General features: G+C 36.7%; 1 protein-coding gene across 7 annotated transcripts in view; it reads right to left on the bottom strand.

Annotated features, from left to right (window-relative positions):
- The window catches only part of PHF20L1 (PHD finger protein 20 like 1), a 58,230-nt gene that overhangs the window by 35,780 nt on the left and 855 nt on the right, over window positions 1-21,595 (bottom strand). For 4 of the 7 annotated variants that reach the window (XM_061995840.1, XM_061995841.1, XM_061995835.1 and 1 more), the window contains exons 2-8: window positions 21,096-21,201; window positions 12,700-12,871; window positions 12,463-12,547; window positions 11,191-11,279; window positions 8,694-8,756; window positions 4,873-5,080; window positions 4,064-4,192 (exon numbers count right to left, since the gene is read on the bottom strand). In XM_061995840.1, the coding sequence (XP_061851824.1) occupies window positions 4,064-4,192; window positions 4,873-5,080; window positions 8,694-8,756; window positions 11,191-11,279; window positions 12,463-12,547; window positions 12,700-12,871; window positions 21,096-21,178 (829 nt within the window). In that variant the 5' untranslated portion in view covers window positions 21,179-21,201. The remainder of the gene's footprint in view (window positions 1-4,063; window positions 4,193-4,872; window positions 5,081-8,693; window positions 8,757-11,190; window positions 11,280-12,462; window positions 12,548-12,699; window positions 12,872-21,095; window positions 21,202-21,595) is intronic. The other 3 variants (XM_061995836.1, XM_061995838.1, XM_061995837.1) reach the window with 3 other exon arrangements.

Here is a 21,595-nt window from a genome sequence, read left to right as displayed (position 1 = left end):
ATCCTTCTAAAGCCCAAGTACTTGGACTTCAAAACCAAGCCTCAGATACTCAAGCAAATTTTGACAGATCAAAATTTTTTTACAAACCTTTTCTACCTCTTTCCAGTCTTAAAGAAAGTCCCACCAGAATTTGTATACTACTTCTTAATTCTAACACATGCAAACCCTTCTTGGACAGAAGTAGAACAAAGGATTTAGTTTCCAAACTAATATTCTCAGCAGTAGCAGCAAAAACCTCAACAGCAAGACCATATTGGAAGCAAATACATCAGAATACATTGCTTCATTCATGAACTCAGATACAACATCACTACACCAAAAATATCTGTAAAAGACAAGGTAACATAAATAGATGAAAGCTTTTTCTTGGTTAAGCACATAGCAGTAGCTTTAGTTCTACTGCACACAATAATTTTAATTACCTAAGTATGCAGAGAAAGGAAAAGTTCTATGTCACAGGATAAAGCAGAACTGATAAAACCCGAAAAAAACCCACAAGCCTGAATAAATGTTACTTTTATAATCTCTGGGAATATCAATATTGAGAGGGGAGAGTTTAAGTCCTCAAAAATAACTTGAGCTGACAAATTCATGGGAAATTCTTCAGTTCCATGAAACATTAGATACGCTTAAAATTAATTTACACTGCACAATGACATAAATTATAAAAGCCTGAGCTCTCTGGAAGCATTCAGGACTTAAAAAGACCCCAGTAAAAACCATGCACACAAAAATCAGTGTGGTATTTTGCTGAAGAGCTATCACATATCATTATTCCACAATAAATAGTAGGTGCTTTATTTCACTTACTCTATGTTACATTTAGTTATGTTTCAGTTTACTGGAAAATCCTTATGTTTTAAACAAACTTTTTCAGAACACAGTTCTCATAATGGGGTCTACATTAACTGATTTTACTGGTAAGTATGTTAACTGAAAAGTAGAAGCTTACTTAGTCCTACTATATTAATACAAATAAAATTACCAGTTAAGATTTTAATGCTATGTTAGGCTTCACAAAAGCCTTAGACTCCACAAAGCTAAATCAACACTTGTGACTCAAATTATCCTGCTTAAATCAAGTTGTAAAATTAGAAATGTTCTTTACATTGACAATCATACATCTAAAGTGAAAACTACAAAATAATTTCCAAAAGTAGTGGAGTTTTAAACAACAAACTATAGTCCATAAGGCAGTTTTTATGGTTCTACAAACCATTCCCAGAGAAGTTGTGGCTGCCCCAATCCTGGAATTGCTCAAGGACAGGTTGGATGAGGTGTTGAGCAACCTGGTTTAGTGGAAGGTACCTCTGCCCATGGCAGGGTGCTTGGAGCTGGCTGATCTTTAAACGTCACGTCCAATCCAAACCTTCTATGATTCTATGATTTTTATGTCTAGCTAGATGCTCAGTGCTTAGAAAGTAAAGCCACGAATGAACCTAGATTGTCAGACCTTTGAATATATAACAATTCTTATTTCCTTCTTCTCTACCCCATTAAGTACCTGTCAGTTACACATGTAACCAATCATTGTGCCTGCAGAAACACCAAACAACTCTGGAAGCTCCTACAAAAGCAGGACTACAAGTTCACCATCCCCTGTCAGTAACAGTATGTAACAAATAAAAAGCATGGGGGCGGCACAGTGAACCAGAAGCAATTTATTCTGTAAACTTCTTGCAGATGTGATCTGCTCTTTTAAGTATTAACTCTGCAGCAGCAGATGTGGAATCAAGCATTCCAACAGAGGTAAAAACTAATTGGAAGAAGACATTAATACATGCTTAGCAGGAGACATCCTTCACCTCTGGGAAATGTAATTTCCTCCAGTGGCGACAGCAGAATAAAAAGAAGCAAAGAAAGCAACTGATTTGTTGAATGGTGAACAAATATCACCAGATGTAGCTGGGGTCCTTGTTGCAGACAAGACAAATCTTCTGCGACAAATACTGAACTCCAAATTGATCCAGGAAACAGTTCCCTTTCAACAGCCTCCTACATTACTCACTTTATTTCCCTGCTATAGTCATAAGACACTTGGTAAATAAATGTCTTCCTAACAGCTACAATGCTTTACAATTCTTTTGTAGCCATTCCGATGGGTACACCAGCACAATTCCCAATCTTCTTTCAAATCTAAAAGCTCATGCCAGAGATACAGACATGAATTTACAAGTATTTCAAGTGTAAGAAGCATGTAGCAAGAGCAAGTTTGATCATCAGCAGTACACTTCCAAAATATTGTATTACATGTAACGATTAAAAACATTCTAGAGGATGAGTTGCAGAGGTATATCAATTTGAGAACAGTTACAAAAAGTAACTGCTAAGCATGACAAATTTTATCTTGTATCAAAGAATTCACTTTCACTGAAAGGCAACAGTCTCTGCTAGTGAAGTATGCTTTCATGGTGACAGAAACACTGATAAGAGTCAATGGCTGTAACGTTCTGCTGATTATTCAGTTCATTCTATATGAGCCCATTGAACTGCTTATTCTCACAAAGTTCCTAGGAATCTATCCACAACACAGAAAAATGGCATTTCTAGAGCTTCAAGTTTTTCATCTGGTTTTGGCATCTTCTGTTAATAGCTACTGATGAACAGGGCTCTAAGTATTTATCACTAGTATATTTATCTTACATTTCTGCTTCTCATGGTAGCATTTAAATTGAGGCTTAACTGCGGCTGTATGCAGCATGGGCAAAAGAGAATAGAAATGAGGCTGATAAATGAGATAAACTTGGTACTAAATAAAAACTCTTCCAGAAAAGAAAATTCTAGAGGCAGATGGTTTTTTTCTAAAGACCGCTTCCTTCATATCCTGTTCCATACTGGCCCATTTCACTTATTTTCTCCTTTAGATTGAAGCATTGAATTGAGAGACTGAAATGGAACCACACTCAGAAGAAAACTGCTGACCTGTGAAAGACTGGATCAGCCAGATCAAGTCTGAAAAAAAAACCTCGTCACACTGTTTAGTAAATCAGGTTATTCTTACCTCATAGAAACAAGGAAGATGTTTAATATGAATTACTATACTCTATCTACTACAAAAAGCAAAACCAAAAAACCCTCTTATGTATAGCATAAAGAAGTTTGCCAGATTTCACACAAAATATTGTTTACTAAAATCATGAGTGCAATGCATTTCTATCTTACCATCTGCCCAAGGGCCCCTCTGTTAAGGGAAAGGACTTTACCATTTTCTTCCATGCAGCTTTTGAAATGCATCTGATACTTTCCCAGCACAGATACAAACATACCACCTCATCCTAAATACTGACAGGATCAACACTGGCAACACGGTTTTGCTTATTTGGAGTCACGGTGTCGGGAGGGATACAAATTTAAATCACTTTTACAAAGTGAAGTAAATTACTATTAAATTTTAGAATAATTGAAAAGCCCTTTGAGTTGCAAAGTCCTTGTTGACTTTTAAAGATAAGGTCAATTACCTATTATTCTCTATTATGTATTATTTCCTGTGGTATAAAATGTATTCTGTAGTTGTACAGTTGTTTTCCGAGTAATAAATGTAGGGAATGAATGCCTTAGACGCTGAGAAAAACAGTTCAGATCTTCGTTGCTTCGATTTGTAGTTAGGCTTGCATAGTTTTAAATGACATTACTGTAAACTCTTTTCAGCAACAGCTTTTACTTTATAACACAGCACTTAAGTTTTTCCAGATCTAACAAAAGATTTAATTTACAGTGGTAATACGTAACTAATTACCACGTTACAAACACCCAAGTCACTCGATAACAGAGAAAATCATGCAGCTAGAGTTAAAATATACTCAAGAAATTCACCAGTTTAGGAAAGCTACCTTTCTAAAAAGCCAAAAAGATCACATCAAGTCTCAGACCATTCCCTGAAATTACAAACGAGGTAGATTTCATTAACATCTATACATTTTTAAATTCCAAACAAGTAAAAGACTGTAGTGAATATCTGCCTCACAAGTGTGCTTTTTATCAGTCTATTTCAGTACCTTATATGTAAGCACATATTTCATTACACTGAAAAGGAAAGAAGTCAACAACAAAAGTAGTATTTTACCAGTGATCTTGTTAAGACGAGCTCTCTTTGCCTGAAATGAGTTGCCTAGATTACTTTTCCTCTTGTGTGATAACGTGCTCTCTGCCTGCACAAAGGCCATCTTTGGAACATCCACTACAGGAAATCCTACTTTTGAACAGAGAAGAAATCTAATAAATTCATATTTCATAAATATGTAACAACATCCAAACTACTGAAATATTTCAGAACTGCCATTAGAATACTGCAGTAAAAGAGACTTTAAAATCCTTTGAGACTTTAAAACTCTTTAAAATTCTATTAACAATGAAAATTATGCCTTCTGAAGATTCAGTGTTACACATTGAAGGGTTAGTTGCAGATTACTCCAAGGTTTGTATTTTTACTCAATATTATAACAAATCAGTATTAATGACTATTAAAATGACGAAATTCTTATCAATCCACAAATAGTTTCAAACATCCCTGGATATGGATCAATCATCCATATTGGAATTATTTTTTCTTGAACAGGATCTAGGAGTATCTCACAGGTAACAGAAGATGCAGCAATATGAACCAAAGCATAAAATGAACTCACTCAAAAAAACATTATGCTCTGCTCTTGTTAGAGATACTTGGAAGACTTGCAACAGGTGTAAATGCTGACCAAGCTAGATTTATCTGATAAAAACTGGTTTTGTACCAGTTAATATTTAATAGTTATCATAATAGCAAACAAAATATCTTCCTCTAGAAATACTAATTACTTAATTGCAAAATAAATAACTTGAATTCTACTTCAACATTACAGAAGAGACAGTTTTATCTTTTATAGAATTTGGTTTTACCAAACGTGTCACTAGACGTAGGCTCTTCCTCCTTTTTTTGGACCTCCTGCATGATTGTCGAGGTTGAAGTTTCTTCCTTTTTTGAAGGGACTTTTAGCCATTTTCTGTCCTCTTTATCTTTATTGCTGTTGGCACTGGTTCTAGGTTTACTTCCTGCTTTGCTCTTCGCTGCTGCTGCTGCAGCAGCTTTGACCAAAGCTATCCAGTCCTCCAAAAAGGAAAAAATGGTAAGTAAGTATTAAAAAGTGTCTAAGATTCAAACAGAAAGTACTTATAAACCCAGTGAAACTTCATCTAAAAATGTTCAAGAGCTGTTGAATTTATTTTTACAGCTACTGCCCAAAGAGTGGTAAAATGATTATCCCGAATCGCCTAAATAAACTTGAAGTATTATCAGTACAACATACAGATAAAAAGCAAAAGAAAAAAGCCTTAAAAAAAACCCCAGTGTATAGAATTCTGACTGCACAGATTCCCTGCTATCCATTTCACGTGTCCCAGCTTTAAAAACCCAGCAGCTCCCAAACCCACAACACTGACCTTTTGCATACCCTTCTGGCTATGAAACACACCACTTCCATTGTTGCTCAAACTTAACTATTATTCGAAACTACAATCAACTCAAACAGTTGTTCAGTCAGCTGTATGACTGGGGAGAGTTCTCCCAGAATTAAGTTGATAAGTAGGGATCACTTTTCCAATTAGATCTGTGTTTCCAGAGTAATTACAGGTAGCACTCTTTTTCTATTATGTATTACAAGTTTCATTCAATAACTTTAATAAAGTGCTCTGGAATATGACTAATTTCCATAATCCACATTTAAGGAAACAAAAGTGCCATTTTGGATAATCATAAAATGGTAGGGGTTGGAAGGGACCTTTAGAGATCATCTAGTCCAACCCCCCTGCAGAAGCAGGGTCACCTAGATAAAGTCGCATAGGAACATGACCATAAAGAAACATCCAAGGAGTGAAGAAAAGAACATGAAGCCAAATTAATCGACTTTTTGTCACGTAGATAAAATCTGGCCACTCCGTAAGTAAATGGAGAGAACTAAATATTTCTATGGCTGAGCACTAGAGTTTGATGTGATCAGACTCCCGACTTGTGCCTCCCCACTCTCAGGGATCAATCTGATTACAAAAATTTTAACTTGATCCCATTATCAAATTTTCTATAATATCCAGTTCCAAGATTTTTCCATGGAGAAGTTATATGCAACATAAAAACCAAGAGCAATGTTCATCCTCCAGCAGAAAGAATTAAGCATCAGAATGTTTCAAATGATAATTTAACTTGGAAAGTGACGATTTGGTTACGAGAGCATATGCAGATTTGTACTACCACATAAAAAAGTATGATAGATACTATTTTCTGTCTAGTTTTGCAAGAGTGCTTTACAAACAGTATTTTTTTTTCCCCCAACTACTGACAGACTATATTTTATTCATGACTATTTCTTTGTAGTTAATCACACAAGGAACCTAAATTATCTTGATTTTATAAATTTTATTTCAATGCAATTTTCCCACTCATTGCATATTACAAGTCTTTCCATATACTGTTCTACTGAGGGTTTCTTTGCCTTCTTTGATGTATGACAAAAGCATAATCCAAAATACAAAGCATTACTTTTCTTTGTGTTATGCTTTTCCATAGCTCAATACTTTTAAATCACTGCTTTATAGAGGTTATGCTTCTATTTTGCATCAAGCTATGTACTTTGAAACACCAACAGTTTTGATTCCTCTACCATCAAGTGTTCTGTGTTAAAACTGCCAATGCAAGATGCATACACCATCTAGCTAGCAGCAGCAAAATTTGGAAGCACTTAGGCAATGCTTACACTGCAGGCAACTACCAAGGCCATGTGGTGACATGTCAGCCACAAACAGCGTGTCTAACTGCCAGCTGCATAGTCAATCAAAAACACACATACCTCTTTTTTGGCCAGCCAAAACGAGCACACACATTAGCTCCAGTCCCTCCAGAGCCTTGCCCATCCAGCAGGACAAAAAAAAGAATTGAGCTATTTGTGCTGGTGAGGAGTTAGGAGACCTGAGAGTACAAGGCTTACACTGTACCCTGGCCAAGGGACGAAGAGGATCAGTAACATGGATGGAGCTTTGATCTTACGAGAAAAGTGGGAAGCAACAGAAGCACAGCCTGCATCTAAACAGCTTCTAAACAGAACTTTTTAAACGTTCAGTCAAGCTAGGCACTCTGGAATGGGAATAGCTCAGAAGGTATTGAGCTTTGAGGACCACACTTGAACTAAGTATCTTGTTCTCATGATGGCTGTTCTGGCGTGACATGAAGGGATGTTTGTTTGCATTTTGTTTCATTGTTTGGATACTTTCCTTAAGACATGGAGTTTACATAGAGTAGCAGGACACATATAACAATGAAGCTAACATAGGTTAAACATTCTGAAGCCAGAGCAGAGGGACATTAATGACAGTGATCCACTTTTTTTTCTAGATTTACATGTAAATTTAAACTCAATGAAGAGAACTTTGAGCAAGGAGGTGGACATAATTATTTCAAGAACTCCTTTCTAACCTCAAGAATTTTGTGATCCTGACTTAGCCAGAAACTCCAAGAGTCCATTTTTATTTTGGCTGCAGAGTAAAAATACAGGTACTAAAGCACCACAGGTAAACCCTGCTTTTTAAGTTTGAACTCCTGCTGAGCCACTACTCAGCTGCACAGCTCCCAAGGTGTGAGAACTACTCAGCATCTAAGTTTGCCCTTTTCAGAATTTTTAGAACTTATCAAAAAATGGCAGAATAACAGCAGGAGCCTAAAGCACAGTGAATTCTGAAATGTGTCTCAGGGTCACTGTAAGATGTCAGTTCCGTCACCCATAACAGCAGGACAAGAAATGTAGATATTGTAAATATCATAGAAACTTGTTGTAAATACTTAACAGCAGGACTTTTCTCAAGAGTCTTCAGTATACACAAAGCCAAGGGCTTAATACACTAAAAGTAAAATCTTCCCAAGACAAATTTTCCCTACTTCTCCTTTGCATCTTGACGTTGTGTCTCTGTTGGTTGTGGTTTTCTAACTCTGCCTGATTTCCCATTTCCCACCATATCTCACCACAGTGAATTTCTCATTTACATAAAAATGTGTGTTCATTTTTCTTAATAAAAATCATCTTTCAAGTAAGCTGAGAAAACTGACAGGAAAGAAGTAGTGGGACACTGTAGTTAGAAGACAAAACATCTCTACTGAGGAAAACTGTTGTATCAATTCACTAAACCAAAGCATAGGAAATTGCATAATCAAGAAATATATTAGTAGAAGTTACCCAACAGCCTTACAGATACATTAGCTAAAACACTTGTATTTTTTAAATATTCCTTTGCATAACCTTAAACCTGCAACAGTGGGAAGGCAAAGCCAGAATAATTTCCAAGATCCAGCCCTCTTGGCAATAGCAGAATTCACACACACATCGTTCTCCCTTCACCTGCCTACAACCACCACCTTTTTGCAGCTCTACAGTACTAAAGATTCAGCTGTTTATCCTCTCCTGATACATCACAACTCCCAACTCTCACACACTCATACATACACATACATAAAACATCATCAATCTATTGAGTGGCTGATTCCACATCAAGCCTGGATTCCTTGTCCTCACCTTTCAATTCTAAACAGTCTGCCCCACCTACATCTTGGCTCACATTGTCTCCTGTCACATCTTCTTTTTTTCCTCTGGCCCAATCGCAAATCCATGCTTTTTCCTCAGCTTCCTCTTCCTGTGTGCCAAGTCCCCTCCCTCTCCTTCAAAACCCTCCTCAAAACTCACTTCTTTTGGTTCGATTTCCGTCACTAATCTCAGCTCCGGCGCTATCTGCTCCCTCTCGCGCGCCTAATTACATCGAAGATAAAACAAAAAACATGAAACAGAAAAAGTAAGTTATCCGAATACTTAATATGTGCTCTCACAAGGGCAGTCTCAATATCTCCATCCTTTTTTATTTTCACTCTGTACTACATTAGCCACATTTCTGTGCAATTTCGATTCATTTGCACTTATCTGCAGAGCAATCTAACCTACAGTCTCATTGCATTGAGCTACACAAAGATTTTCCGCTCTTTGAAAAGTGTTGACTTTGCACCCTCATGGCTGAGTCTTGTTCCAACACACTGCTGCAACTCAAAAATATTTTTGAGTGTTAGTGTTTCCAATCTCTTCCTTTAAGACCCACTAAGCTCAAAGCAAAGAATTAACTAGTTTGTATCTCTCTTTCTCCAAGTAACTCAAACTCTGCATGCTTAGCACATACCTTCCAAACAGATCTTGTATTTGTTCAATTTATCAATGCACTAGAACTTAAAAGTATTTAAGCTTATGGTCATCTCTCAAAATGTATTTTTTTTCCTTTGGAAACAGACAACAAAAAAGTCATCACTTTAAATAAGCACAAAGTGCTGGATCTGCCAGTTGACTTTTTTTCTTAATCTTTATATATTTTTAAGTAAATATTTTCTTATAAAATAAATCATGTGAAAAAGCAAAAACATTCATTTGATTTCTAGGCTTAGAAAACAAATCTGTTTCAGATAACTGTTTTTCAAATGAAATCTTACATTGCATTTTTATTCTTAAATGCCACAAAAATAGTTTGAAAACAAACATTTTTCCCATGGCATAACGATGTAGGAGATGTTGTACCTTTGAAAGGTACAGAACTTCATGCCTAGTTCTAATTCTGCAAAACAAAATGTTACAACTAGTATCATGAGCGTTACTGAAAGCATAAGTGCTCTCAAGACAACTTAAAAACTCTAAATCCATCTCAGAAAGTCAAATTTTGCCCCCCCTTTCTGAAGACTTTGTTGAAACCACTTACATTCACTCCCTGAGATGTATGAGACAGACACCATAACTCTTAACTACTGAGAATAATTAGGAATACTAGATGAGCTGGACTGCCACCAAGCATGTCTGGACATTGAAATGTTTGCTCAGACATGGATTTACTTTTTTTTTTTAAGCTGAAAGTGCCTGTGGCCTAAGAGTAGTAACTCAAGATTAGACAAAACATAGCTTCCTCGAAAAAGTATAGAACAGAGTAAGAGACTTCCTCACATTGTCACAGAAGGGCTATTTCAGCTCAGTCACAACCACATTACCTACATTTTCATTTTCTGTGAAGTAAAATGAGAGACTCTAGTTTCCTAACTTACTGTCATACTGAAAGCATTGTTTGATATACTACATACTGGTTCATAAGAGTTACTGTAAACTGCAGCAAGAAGCCAGTGTTAGTGTGACTATGAATTTCAGTTTAATCTCTAGGGAAATATAGCTTAAGTAGCACAGTGTTGCCTGCACAAAGTTCCAATGTTCTTTCAATAGATTATCAACCTGTACACACAGCTACCTGTAACCCAGAGGCCAGGATATTAAAATGTTTTTTCAAGCCAATTTGCTTATCCATCTGCCCTTGTCACAGTATGGATGGTTACACAGGAATCATGAAATACCTGAATTTTGTTTGCTGAGTTAGAAGCAGTATTCTATAGGAAATTAAGAACAATTAAGAGCAGTTTTCCACATTTCTTGTCTCTGAGTCTCAAATAGTTTCAGTGGAGTAATTACCTCCCATTAAAGATGAGGATACAGTTACCATCCAAGACAAATGCAATGGTATTTCCACTGAAAGCATGTAACAGTTTTCTATGTCATTTTCCTTTTGCAAGTCAAGATATGTATAGTGACTAAATCATGTCCTCTACTTCATAGACTCTTTTGACTTTGATTCCGTATCTCTTCTTTAATAACAATTACATTATCAGAGATAAAATATTTATCTGTCTGAATCCCCAAAGGTTCTGATACAGGGGAAAAACTCCCACAAAATGATTGTTAATAAGAATACGTGGGCAAAAAGCTACCAGAGTAGCAAAGAAGAGAGATGGGGTGCAGAATGGGGAATAAATAAATGAATAATCAGCAGTACAGACTACTGACAAGCTAAAGCTTTTTTTTTCCTGAAAGGACACCAGCGGAAAAAGTCTCTGGATGACCCTGGATTTGTAAACTATGCAAGACAAAACTCTGGGAACAGATTAGTTGGCAATGGGGTGTACAGCAGCTAGGCACTTCAGATAGACACAAGACCACTTGAGCAGCACACTCTGTGGCATCATCCATAAAACTGGTGAAGCAAGGCAATGCAGAAACTAGAATAAACACTAATCTAAAACCACATGTGCTAGATAACATTTTTAGTATTGGACATTTAAAAAAAGAGAATCTATATAAATCCTAACAAAGACACCTAAAGTATTCTTACCTGCCCTTTTGCATCCTCTGGCATGGATTTGATATGCATCCTCTTAAGACATCGAATAACACCATCATAGAACTGTACTGTGAATGTTCCTAGAAAAGGATTGATGTAATCACTGTGAGTAGTCAAGAAACAAACACACCTTGTTACTGTGAAAGCTTCCACAAAATGTTGTAGGTTACATGAACAAAGTAACCAGGTGTTACATAGAGTCAGGACTGAGAATTTAAAGAAAATACAATTTACAGACTCAATGAAACCCTGCTTCTGTATTGCTGCTCTCTAGAATTAAAGAATGGTAGGGGTTGGAAGGGACCTTTAGAGATCATCTAGTCCAACCGCCCTGCAGAAGCAGGATCACCTAGATCAGGTCACATAGGAACATGTCCAGGTGGGTCTTGAAGACTTCCAAGGAAGGAGACTCCACAACCCCTCTGGGCAGCCTGTGCCAGGGCTCCCTCATTTGAACAGTGAAAAAATTTTACTTGTGTTTCTCTGGAACCTCTTACGTTCCAGCTTGTACCCGTTGCCACTTGTCCTATCATTGGGCACCACTGAGAAGAGTCTGGGTCCATCCTCCTGGCACCTGTCCTTTACATATTTTTAAACATTAAAGAGGTCACCCCTCCTCTCTTCCAAACTAAAGAGCCCCAGCTCCCTCAGCCTTTCATCACAAGGGAGATGCTCTACTCTCTTCATCATCTTTGTGGCCCTGCGCTGAACTCTCTCCAGTCGCTCCCTGTCCTTCTTGAACTGGACTGGACACAAGATTCCAGATGCAGTCTCCTGAGGGCAGAGTAGAGGGCAAGGAGAATCTCTCTCTTTAAACTAGAGTAAAAAACCTCAAGAGTAAGAAAGTTCTGCTTTAATTAGAAATAATACTCCATTGTGAAGTACTGCATCTAAGGTGTTTATTTCCTTATTTCCATTGTTTTTCTTCAATAAACGTAACTTTAATGAGACCTACTTTTCCTAGAACAACTCCAAAAATTTATCATTAGTCTAAATCAACAACAGTACAAAATAATTGCAACTCTGTGCACAGAATATTCTTCTCATCACTGTGGAAACATTAAGCATTTTGTATTCCAGGAGAAATTCCAATTCTAATTCCATACAAAGACAAATCTCTAATTAAATTTGATAGAATAGAAATATTTTCACTTAATATTGAGGCAGTGAAGAAAACTTTCTACACGACACTTAAGCAGACCACAAGATAGAGTGTAGCATATGCACACAGTCCTTACCCACAGACCGTACAGGGATACATACCCTCTTTATTAATTGCTTCAATCTTTGCAGGGTAATACCGACAGTCTGTCCAACGAGCTAGGACTTCTTCTCCAGGTTTAAAATCCTATTTTATACAAATGTAATCATTAATATTTTTATCATTTAGATTTTTTTCTTTACAAGAACTACATTATGTGCTAGAGAGATTTAGTATAGGAAAATAAGTAGAAAAGTTGCTAAAAAGAGAGTCAAAGACAAAAGAAATGTGCCACTTACAACAAACTCTTCATCATCTTTCAGTCCTTCTTTCCTCAATGCTGGTCTCTCCAAGGGTCGCAACCTATTGCTGTCCCAGTAAATCCACTCATCGTAGCGATGACTCCAACGTTCAAAATGGACCAACATCTTCCCCTCTTCATAATCTATCTTCTCAATACGAGATGGATACCTTGAACAGAAAATGTAAGCTGATCTCAAAGCTTTTTCAAAGTCTTTCATTTTTTTTAGCATACAACAGTGCCATTCAGAAAGTTGTATTAACACCTTGTGCTGAAAAATCTCCAAGTCTGAAAAAGACGAACGTACTACACTGATAGTAGGATAACAGTTTAAGAGTTATCTACACACATCGGTGATACGTCATCAGCTTCATCCTAGTCAGATAATTACACACAAATTTAAAACTCAAACTCCTAGACCAAACAGCCTGAAACTGGCATTATAAGTTTGTGCTTATCAGTTTTAAAATCCATGTATATCTAAAGCAAAACCGTGACAAAGTTCTTGGTTGCTTGGGGACAGAAAGGATACAAAATAGTTTTATGAGTACGTTCCTTCCTTTTATCATATTAAATGTTTCAAACTATACCACCGATTTCAGACAAATCTGAGCAACTAATCAAAGCTAGAAGTCCAGAGAACATTCTTACTCAATCTAAGCTGCTTACTAACTTACAGATAAGCTTCCATTATTCTACTGCCATTAGTTTTTAACAGTCATCTCTCTAACTCCACATGCACTAAAACAAATATGTCATACTTAATTAACATCTCAATTTCACTCTCAGTAAACATTTTATGCGCTCGATTAGCACTGAGCCACAACTACATCAAGTCTTAGGCATCTAACTTTGGGCATACCATATATGTAGTTTAGGAATCATAAAGCTTGAAATGGTATTTGTAGGGGGAAAAGGAAAATTTCTCCAACTACAGTAATTATTACTCAGTCTTACTATTTCTGGTTCATCAGAGTGATATAATTCCACCAAAATTATTAGATCCTATTATTTCCACTGTATGAAATGCAGAGAAAAGCAGAATGAGACAGAATTCAACTCCTTCCACCCTCCACAAACGAACTGAAATGGATTGAAAAGGGCAAAGAACCTCCTAAAAAAAGGAACTAGATCATCAAATTCTTTTCAGTTTATATTAGGGATGGTCTAAAGTTAACAAAACATGTATTGAAAAAAAAAAAAAGACCACAGCAAAAGGACAGCTGTCTTTCACTTTCATTAAGAAGCAACCTGCTTTTCTAACAAAGCACTACCGTGGAACAATGCTAACAGCGCAGAGCTTCAGCAACCATGACCAGTCCTACTGCAAATTCCATGAGCTGGAAACACAACTGAAATATGCAGGAACCCTGTCAACATTTTCAATTTTGAACACTTTCTCTCCAAAACACTGACAGAGCTGATAAGGGAGTCTTTAACACTAGGTTCAGATTAAAATGTAATTTTACAGGAAGTACAGGCTTTCCCTATTTCCTGGTGACTAAAATGGAGCATTAAAACAAAAGGTGTCAAACTCAATTAAATCCATTTTTCCACACTTACTTCAGCTGCAGTGATGCATACAGCTTCCCAACATCTAAATAGTTCAGGAGCTGCTGAAGAAGAAATGTTTTTTCTATGTTACTACTGCTACAACCTCACCCACATTTCGTCCTCACATCAGAATGCAGGTAGTTCAATCTCCTGTTGCATTTCTTCCATCCACACATTTCAGAAAAGCAAGATATTTTCACAGCTATTCTTTAAGTTCCCAACAACTTCTCATTGAAGTTTAAAACAAAATCTTACTCTCAAACTGACACTCTATTAAAAAAATCTTTTAAGACAGAACTCAATGAGATTTCTTTCAAAGGAGCCACAGATCAACTCTCTTTCCCCTTCTACATAAATTGGCAACAATCTAACAAGAAGAGTGAAGCTGATGATATATTGTATGAAAACAGAAAGTAAAATCCATAGGTCAAAAGCTGAATCCCATCATCAGCATTTTAGTTTAAATTTGAACAAGGTTTCAAGAAAATAAGTCAGTCAGAAGCTGGTTTTCCTAAGCCTTGCCTCTGATGATGCTCTCTTCTGAAGTCCACATGCTGCTACATTTAGAAATTTTATTACATTTCTTACTATTTTTTCACCTTCCCCAGCGTTCCAATTTTCAACTTCCTCTGATTAGACATAAAGCCTCAGAATAAGTAGGAAGAGTAGCAAAGTAGTAAAGTTAATTACCAGCGCAAATGTATAAGTAACAATGTTGCCTAAATAAGTTCCAACTAGAAGTAAAGGATAACATGAAAAAACAGGGAAAACCAAAAATGCACCAGCACCAAAACTGCAGTAGTGAAATGGAAGACAGGAATAACAATGCTTTCTCAATACATTTAGAAATCTCATGTTTATCACGTGCCAGGACAGATAGCAATGCGAAACTTCAGTTATTTTACAAAATTCAATGACTATCACCCCAAAGACAGAATTTTCCTTTTGCTACACATTTACAACACAATCTGTTCTCGTTCTGGTGCTACTCTGTAGCCATTTTCTTGCTGCATTTTTATTGTTTTATGGCTGGTAGCTTTCACGGGCCATCACGGCAAAGTCACCATTCCACCCACTGTGTGTAGAATAAAACAGGAGGGATAAATTGGCAAAATATGGTACATAGTCCTGGAAGTAGAAAACTGAACGTGAGGAGGAAATTAATTACAAAGTAAGGTTTAGAAACAGATAGAAATGAAGACTGTTTTAATAAAAATTCATCATGTCAAGAACCAAAACATTAATATATATGGGAAAAAAAAAAAGAGAAAAGCAAAGCTAGCCTCAGTTAATAAAAGAAGACATGCAGAACATTAAGTTTTGTTAGGGATCACTCAACAGAGGAAACACAGCATCAGCTATTTATTGGTTAATTTCTCCTGGATAAACAGAATTTCCAATATAGAAGTCTTTTTAATATGCCATTATCAGCTCTGAACCACAGTCCATTAGATCAGGTTTGCACAGTTAAATCTTATAATAAAGCAATGGCTTTATTTCAATAATTTGCTACTTCAATGTATGTGAAGACAGTGGTTGCAAGATGAATAGAGCCAGAACTCCAATCTTCAGAGAGGGACGATTTACCAAATCTCTGAACCATCCAAGCTATATGTGATTGGTTATTAGCCAATCGCAAAACAATTTTGTGTGAGTTTAGCAACAAGCTTTTACCCTCAATATCCACTAAATTTAGCCACACAACGTGCCACAAACATGTGTAAACACTAATATTTCACAATACTCATCCCACAGTGGGAAAGAGCAGAGCATACATATAAAAGAATTTACTATCGTCATTTTTTCACTGCACAAAAATATTAAGTTTTGTACTTTTATGGAAAATAATAAGTTTCATAAATTGCAAAATTACACATATTTCAAAAGCAAGTATGTATTCCCTGCTAATAAAAGATAAAATAGCATCATAAGTGTTTTAATGCATCTTTTAAAAGAATTCTACTGACAATGCATACAGAAAAGCTTTGACTATGGCTAAAAGCAATGTTTATATTTATTCTGTAAAAAGGTTAATATGACAATGGTTTATCTCATACACATGAGAAATTTTATGTAGAAGTTCCTTCCATTGCAAAGCTATGAGTAGGCATTATGAAGAAGTACTACAAAGTGGAATATGAACATCAGTCTTTAAGTGCTGAAGTGTAACGATGCCCAAGGCCCAAACAACATTTCCACCATATTAATTCTCCCTGTTCAATCCCAGCAAGTACTTCACACACTAAGTGATGAGAATTAATTTGGTACACAATTAGATTTTCCAACATTTGTTCAGCACAAGCAAGAAAAATATATTCTAAAAAAGTCTTTACTTTTCACCAAAAAAACCCCAAACAAACCTAAAAAACAGACTTTCAGACATTCTGTTTTTTCAGACATTGCAGTTCAATAAAAGTGGTCTTTCTATGGGAAGAAACAATAACCTGCAAGTTTTCAGTGTGTTTTTAAAATAACATGCTGATAACATGCTGTATTTTTTTATAATCCAAAATCAAGTCTCATCCAAATGAGATAGTTTTGCTCTTGTTTTTTAAGGAGAGAACAGGAAAACTAGAAAACTATCATTAGCTGGCAGACTCTGCCCAGTTCACATATTGCATGCTCTCCATTCTCAGGTTCCAGTGATTCTGGCCAATAAGAATCATGCAATATCTTGGTAAAGCTGTTATGTTTAATATGGATTACAAAACATCGATTATGAAGCTACTGGTCAAACAACAGCAATGCTCCAAATTTCATAGAGGAAAAACTAATGGGAAACTTCTAGTTTTTATTTCTTGACAGTGTAAAAAAAACCACTGTTTTCAAATCAATATCTGGCACTTATGGGACAATCAGTAGAGCACCAGTGCCACAAAAGACATAATAAACCAGGGAAAAAAGGAAAAGATGCATCTTTAAATATATCAAGTTTGCAGATTGTCCTCCTTGCAGGAGCTAACAGCCAAAGAACCAGTCTCACACATGGGCATGTACTTGCAGAAATGTGCAGTTCTAATTCCGTTTCATTTGCTGTGTCAGTCAGAGGCATGGGGAGGTGTACAGATGTATCAGTTTTTATATGAGATCTTAAGATAATTCAAGTTGGAAGAGACCTAAGAAAGCCTCTAGTGTGACTTCCACTCAAAGAAAGGTCAGCTATGGGATCAGACCAGGTCTTCCAGAATTTTATCCATATCAGTCTTGAAAATCCCCAATGGTGGAGACAACACAAACTCCCTGGGGCAACCTAATCCACTGATCAACTGTCCCATGGAGAAAAAGATTCTCCTTGTACCTAACCTCTTGCCCTCCAACCATGCACTACTGTGGAGAGCTTAGCTAAGTCTTCTAGATGACACAGCTGTAGGTTTGAAAGGCTACTAGTGGGTCTCCTGAAGCCTTCCCCAAGCTTAACAAGTCCAGTTTCTACATGCTCTCTTCACTGGTCATACACTCCAGGTCTCTGATCATCAGTCAATTTCATCTCACTTCCTATCTGCTGACAAATGAACACATTGATTTCAATTGGAGATGCATTTTATAGTTTGTTTTAGTGAATTTAAATGTAACAAGTGGTACAAATTCATACTCTGCAACAGTATACTGCTGCACTTGATAAAGGAGCAATTCCAGTTACCTCCACAATAAAACAAAAATAAACACGCTCATTGACAGTCTGTCTTTGCCAATCAACTTTAACCAGGCTTTTTTCCACTCTGTAATTGTAAATATCAAATGATACCAGTGACCCAAACCTTGTCTGCAAAAAACTTGCTAATTCAGAAGTACAAGAGTTTTCAGTAAGGTACACAATACCCTCTCCAAGGTTACAGAATTCAAACAAAACACCAGATGCTATGATATGAATTTCAGCAACTACTGCACAGATGAAAAATTAAGACCTGTACAAGTGCCTCAAAGTAATTTTTTTCCATCCTCTAGAAGCCTTTCTTGATGAACATTTTAACTGGTCATGAACACTGGATCTTTATATGACAGCAGGCTTTCCAAAAAATGCAGAAAAAAATTAAAACCCTTTCAAAGGCTATTTTTCAGCAAGTGTTCTCAATTTGCTCCTTGTAGGAAAAAAGAGCTAAGCAATTCACTCTTCAATTTTGGTTTTGTTAAGGAAATATAAAGGGATTTCATGTAAGTTTAGCAACTTTCTTTTCTTTGAAATATGATTTCTGCATGCAGATGAGGGGAATGTATACAGTTTATATAGACAGAAAGAATTTTTAAGACATGCACCACCTCCTCAAACAACAGAAAGCTAAGGAAAAAAGATGTTCCCATGGACTGTTATTCTAGCCTGTGATATCCTAACAATCACAGCAGTCTTGCTCTAATAAGCTCTCTGTCTGGTTACACAAATAAATATTATTTCATTTGAATTAACAGTCTTGCTTTCAGTGTTAACCTAACCACAACTTTCTATTCCTGTATATGGCACCACAAAAGCTTACGCGCATTGAAACTTGATGAATCAATTCCTAGATGGTGAACCAATCCCTAGACAGTTCAGGATCAATTCTAGTCTGCCAGAAAGTAGAAAGTAACTTTGCTACAGAGCTTGCAACAGGGCCCACACCTGACAAGGCCAAACTTGGACAAGTGATCCATAATTGACAATCGATCCCTTCCTGTGAAACACTTGGACAGATCTGATACAAACAGTACACTGGATAGTCAGTGGACACACAATTAAGCTGAAGCTAGTTCTACATATTTTCATGGATTCATAGAATGGTAGGGGTTGTAAGGGACTTCTAAAGATCATCCAAACCAATCCTGCCAAAGCAGGTCCACCTAGATCAGGTCACACATGAATGCATCCAGGTGGGTTTTGAGGACCTCCAGAGGAGATTCCACACCTGTGCCTGTGCCAGGGCTCCTTCACCCTCATAGGAAATACATTTTTCCTCAAGAGGAACTTTTTGTGTACCAGCTTTTTTCCATTACCCCGTCTTGTCACTAGATACTATCAAAAAAAGGGATGCCCCAATCTCCTGACATCCACAATTTAGATATTTGCAATTATTAATGAGATCCCCCCTGCAGTCTTCTCTTCTCAAGACTAAACAGCACCAGCTCCTGGTGCCTCACAAGGAAGATGTTCCAGTCCCCTGATCATCTTAGTGGCCTTTCGTTATCTAGTTACATTAACCAAATATCTCTAGTCTATCTATTTGAAAAGTTCTATTCAAATTATTTTATTTTTATAGCACTATTCAGACAGTTTCACAAAGTTGGCATTCAGTTATAGAAGCAGTGTGCTGAGCATCTGCTCTAGAGCAACAAGAACTGTTCTGTAAATCACATTTTCCTTTAGACACCACTTATAAAACAAACACTTCCGCTATCACTAAAATCAAAGCTCTAGAAATAAAAAGTTTAAGTCAACTTTTTATACAGAGTATAATACTACTGGAGTAAACACATAACTAATATATCTTCTCTATCCAATAATTGGAAGTTAGAACAATTGAATATTTGCATGAACATGTTTAGCTCTCCAGGAATGCAACACAAAAGCAGGTATAGGCCTCTACTTTTCCTAGCCCTAATTAATCAGAAAGTAGCTAAGAAAAAAAATGAGTGGAAGCATCAACTTCCTCTGACATCTACTTCGACAAAATGAGGGACTTCCTTGAAGGTCTTATGTTCCTATGCGACCTGATCTAGGTGAACCTGCTTCTGCAGGGGGGTTGGACTAGATGATCTCTAAAGGTCCCTTCCAACCCCTACTATTCTGTGATTCTATGACTTTTCAAACAGAAATAGCATGGCTGGCATGCATCATGAAATTAGCTCACCTGCATTAATAAAACTTTGACTAACAATTTCTTGCAAAAGAAAAGCTCCTTTCATAGTACACATGCTGTGCAGCACGTCCTTTGTGCCCACATATTTCCATCTTATAAACCTGACACTTCCTCACAATGGGTCTGTGTGACACAGTTTTAAGACCTTAATTTCTCCAACTCTTGGATACAATCATACCTACTGCATGGACTCCAGATAAGGATGCCTTCTCTCTTTTAAAATAATTTTTTGAACCTATGAGGTGCAATAACTGGATATAAAATAAATGCAGTTACATGTCTTTGAACTAAAACAAAAGAGCCGCAGAAGTTTGCCATGTTAACATCATCACCATCATGTACAGGACACTGCATTCCACACTACTCTGGAAATGCTTTTTGCTTACTATGTCTGCACAAGCAACGAAAAGCATATAAATTAAAAGTTTATAGAATCACAGAATGGTAGGAGTTGGAAGGGACCTTTAGAGATTCTCTAGTCCAACCTAGATCATTCTCTAGATCCACCTAGATCAGGTGGCACAGGAATCAGGTGGCACGGGAACATGTCCAGGTGGGTTTTGAAGACCTCCAGAGAAGGAGACTCCACACCCTCCCTCAGCAGCCTGTGCCAGGGCTCCCTCATCTGAACAGTAACATAGTTTTTCCTTATGTTTAAATGGAACTTTTTGGGTTCCAGCTACTTTCCATTACCTCTTGTCCCGTCACTGGCTACAATAGAAAAAAGTGATGCCCCAACCTCCTGATAGTCATCATTTAGATATTTGTAAATATTCATGAGATCCTCCCTCAGTCTCCTCTTATCTCTTCTTAAAAGTTTAGTTTCATTTCTGGAAAGAATACTTCCGTAAAAGCTGCAAGATTTAACAGAGTTCTTATGTCTAAATTTATAAGGTTCACAGGTAAAACAGTCAATAAATAGCTGTACAATGGCTTATAATAATACATCAAAACATACAATATACATGACATCATTATGTTCTTAGCAAACACTGCTCAATGCCTTCCATACCATTTTTGTAAATAGTCCAGTGCCTCCAAACGAGCACCAATCTCAAATGTGATTCCAGGACGATTTGGAGGCTTTTTACTCATCTTGATATTTTCTTTTCCACTACCTTTGAAGGGAAAAAAAAAAGCCACATTAAAACACATGATGTAGTCTAAAACATGTCACTTACAGTAAATAAATTCCAGAGGATGGAAAAATATGTGAAATTCCTATCCTGACTTTCCATTAACTGCTTAGTTTTCAGAAGTGCAGTCAAAGCCCAAAGAAGGCATTAAAAAAGTTTCATTCCCTTTTACTGAGAAGTTATTCCCTTCTAAAGAAACCCATCATCAACTTAAAGTCAAACATTTCTCTTTTTTGTTTAAAAAAAAGCGAGTGTTCATCTCTGGAACTGTACTACACTGTAATTCCCTGACATCTTTTTAGACCATAGTTTTAAGTTACCTAGAGTCAACGTGTGTCTCTGGTGTGGAAAAAGGCCATAAACCAAGACAGACTTA

Source organism: Colius striatus, chromosome 4 (genome assembly GCF_028858725.1).
Source record: "Colius striatus isolate bColStr4 chromosome 4, bColStr4.1.hap1, whole genome shotgun sequence".
Taxonomy (NCBI): Eukaryota; Metazoa; Chordata; class Aves; order Coliiformes; family Coliidae; genus Colius; species Colius striatus.
Note: the sequence above shows the minus strand (reverse complement) of the source record. Positions and strands in the feature narration are given on the sequence as shown.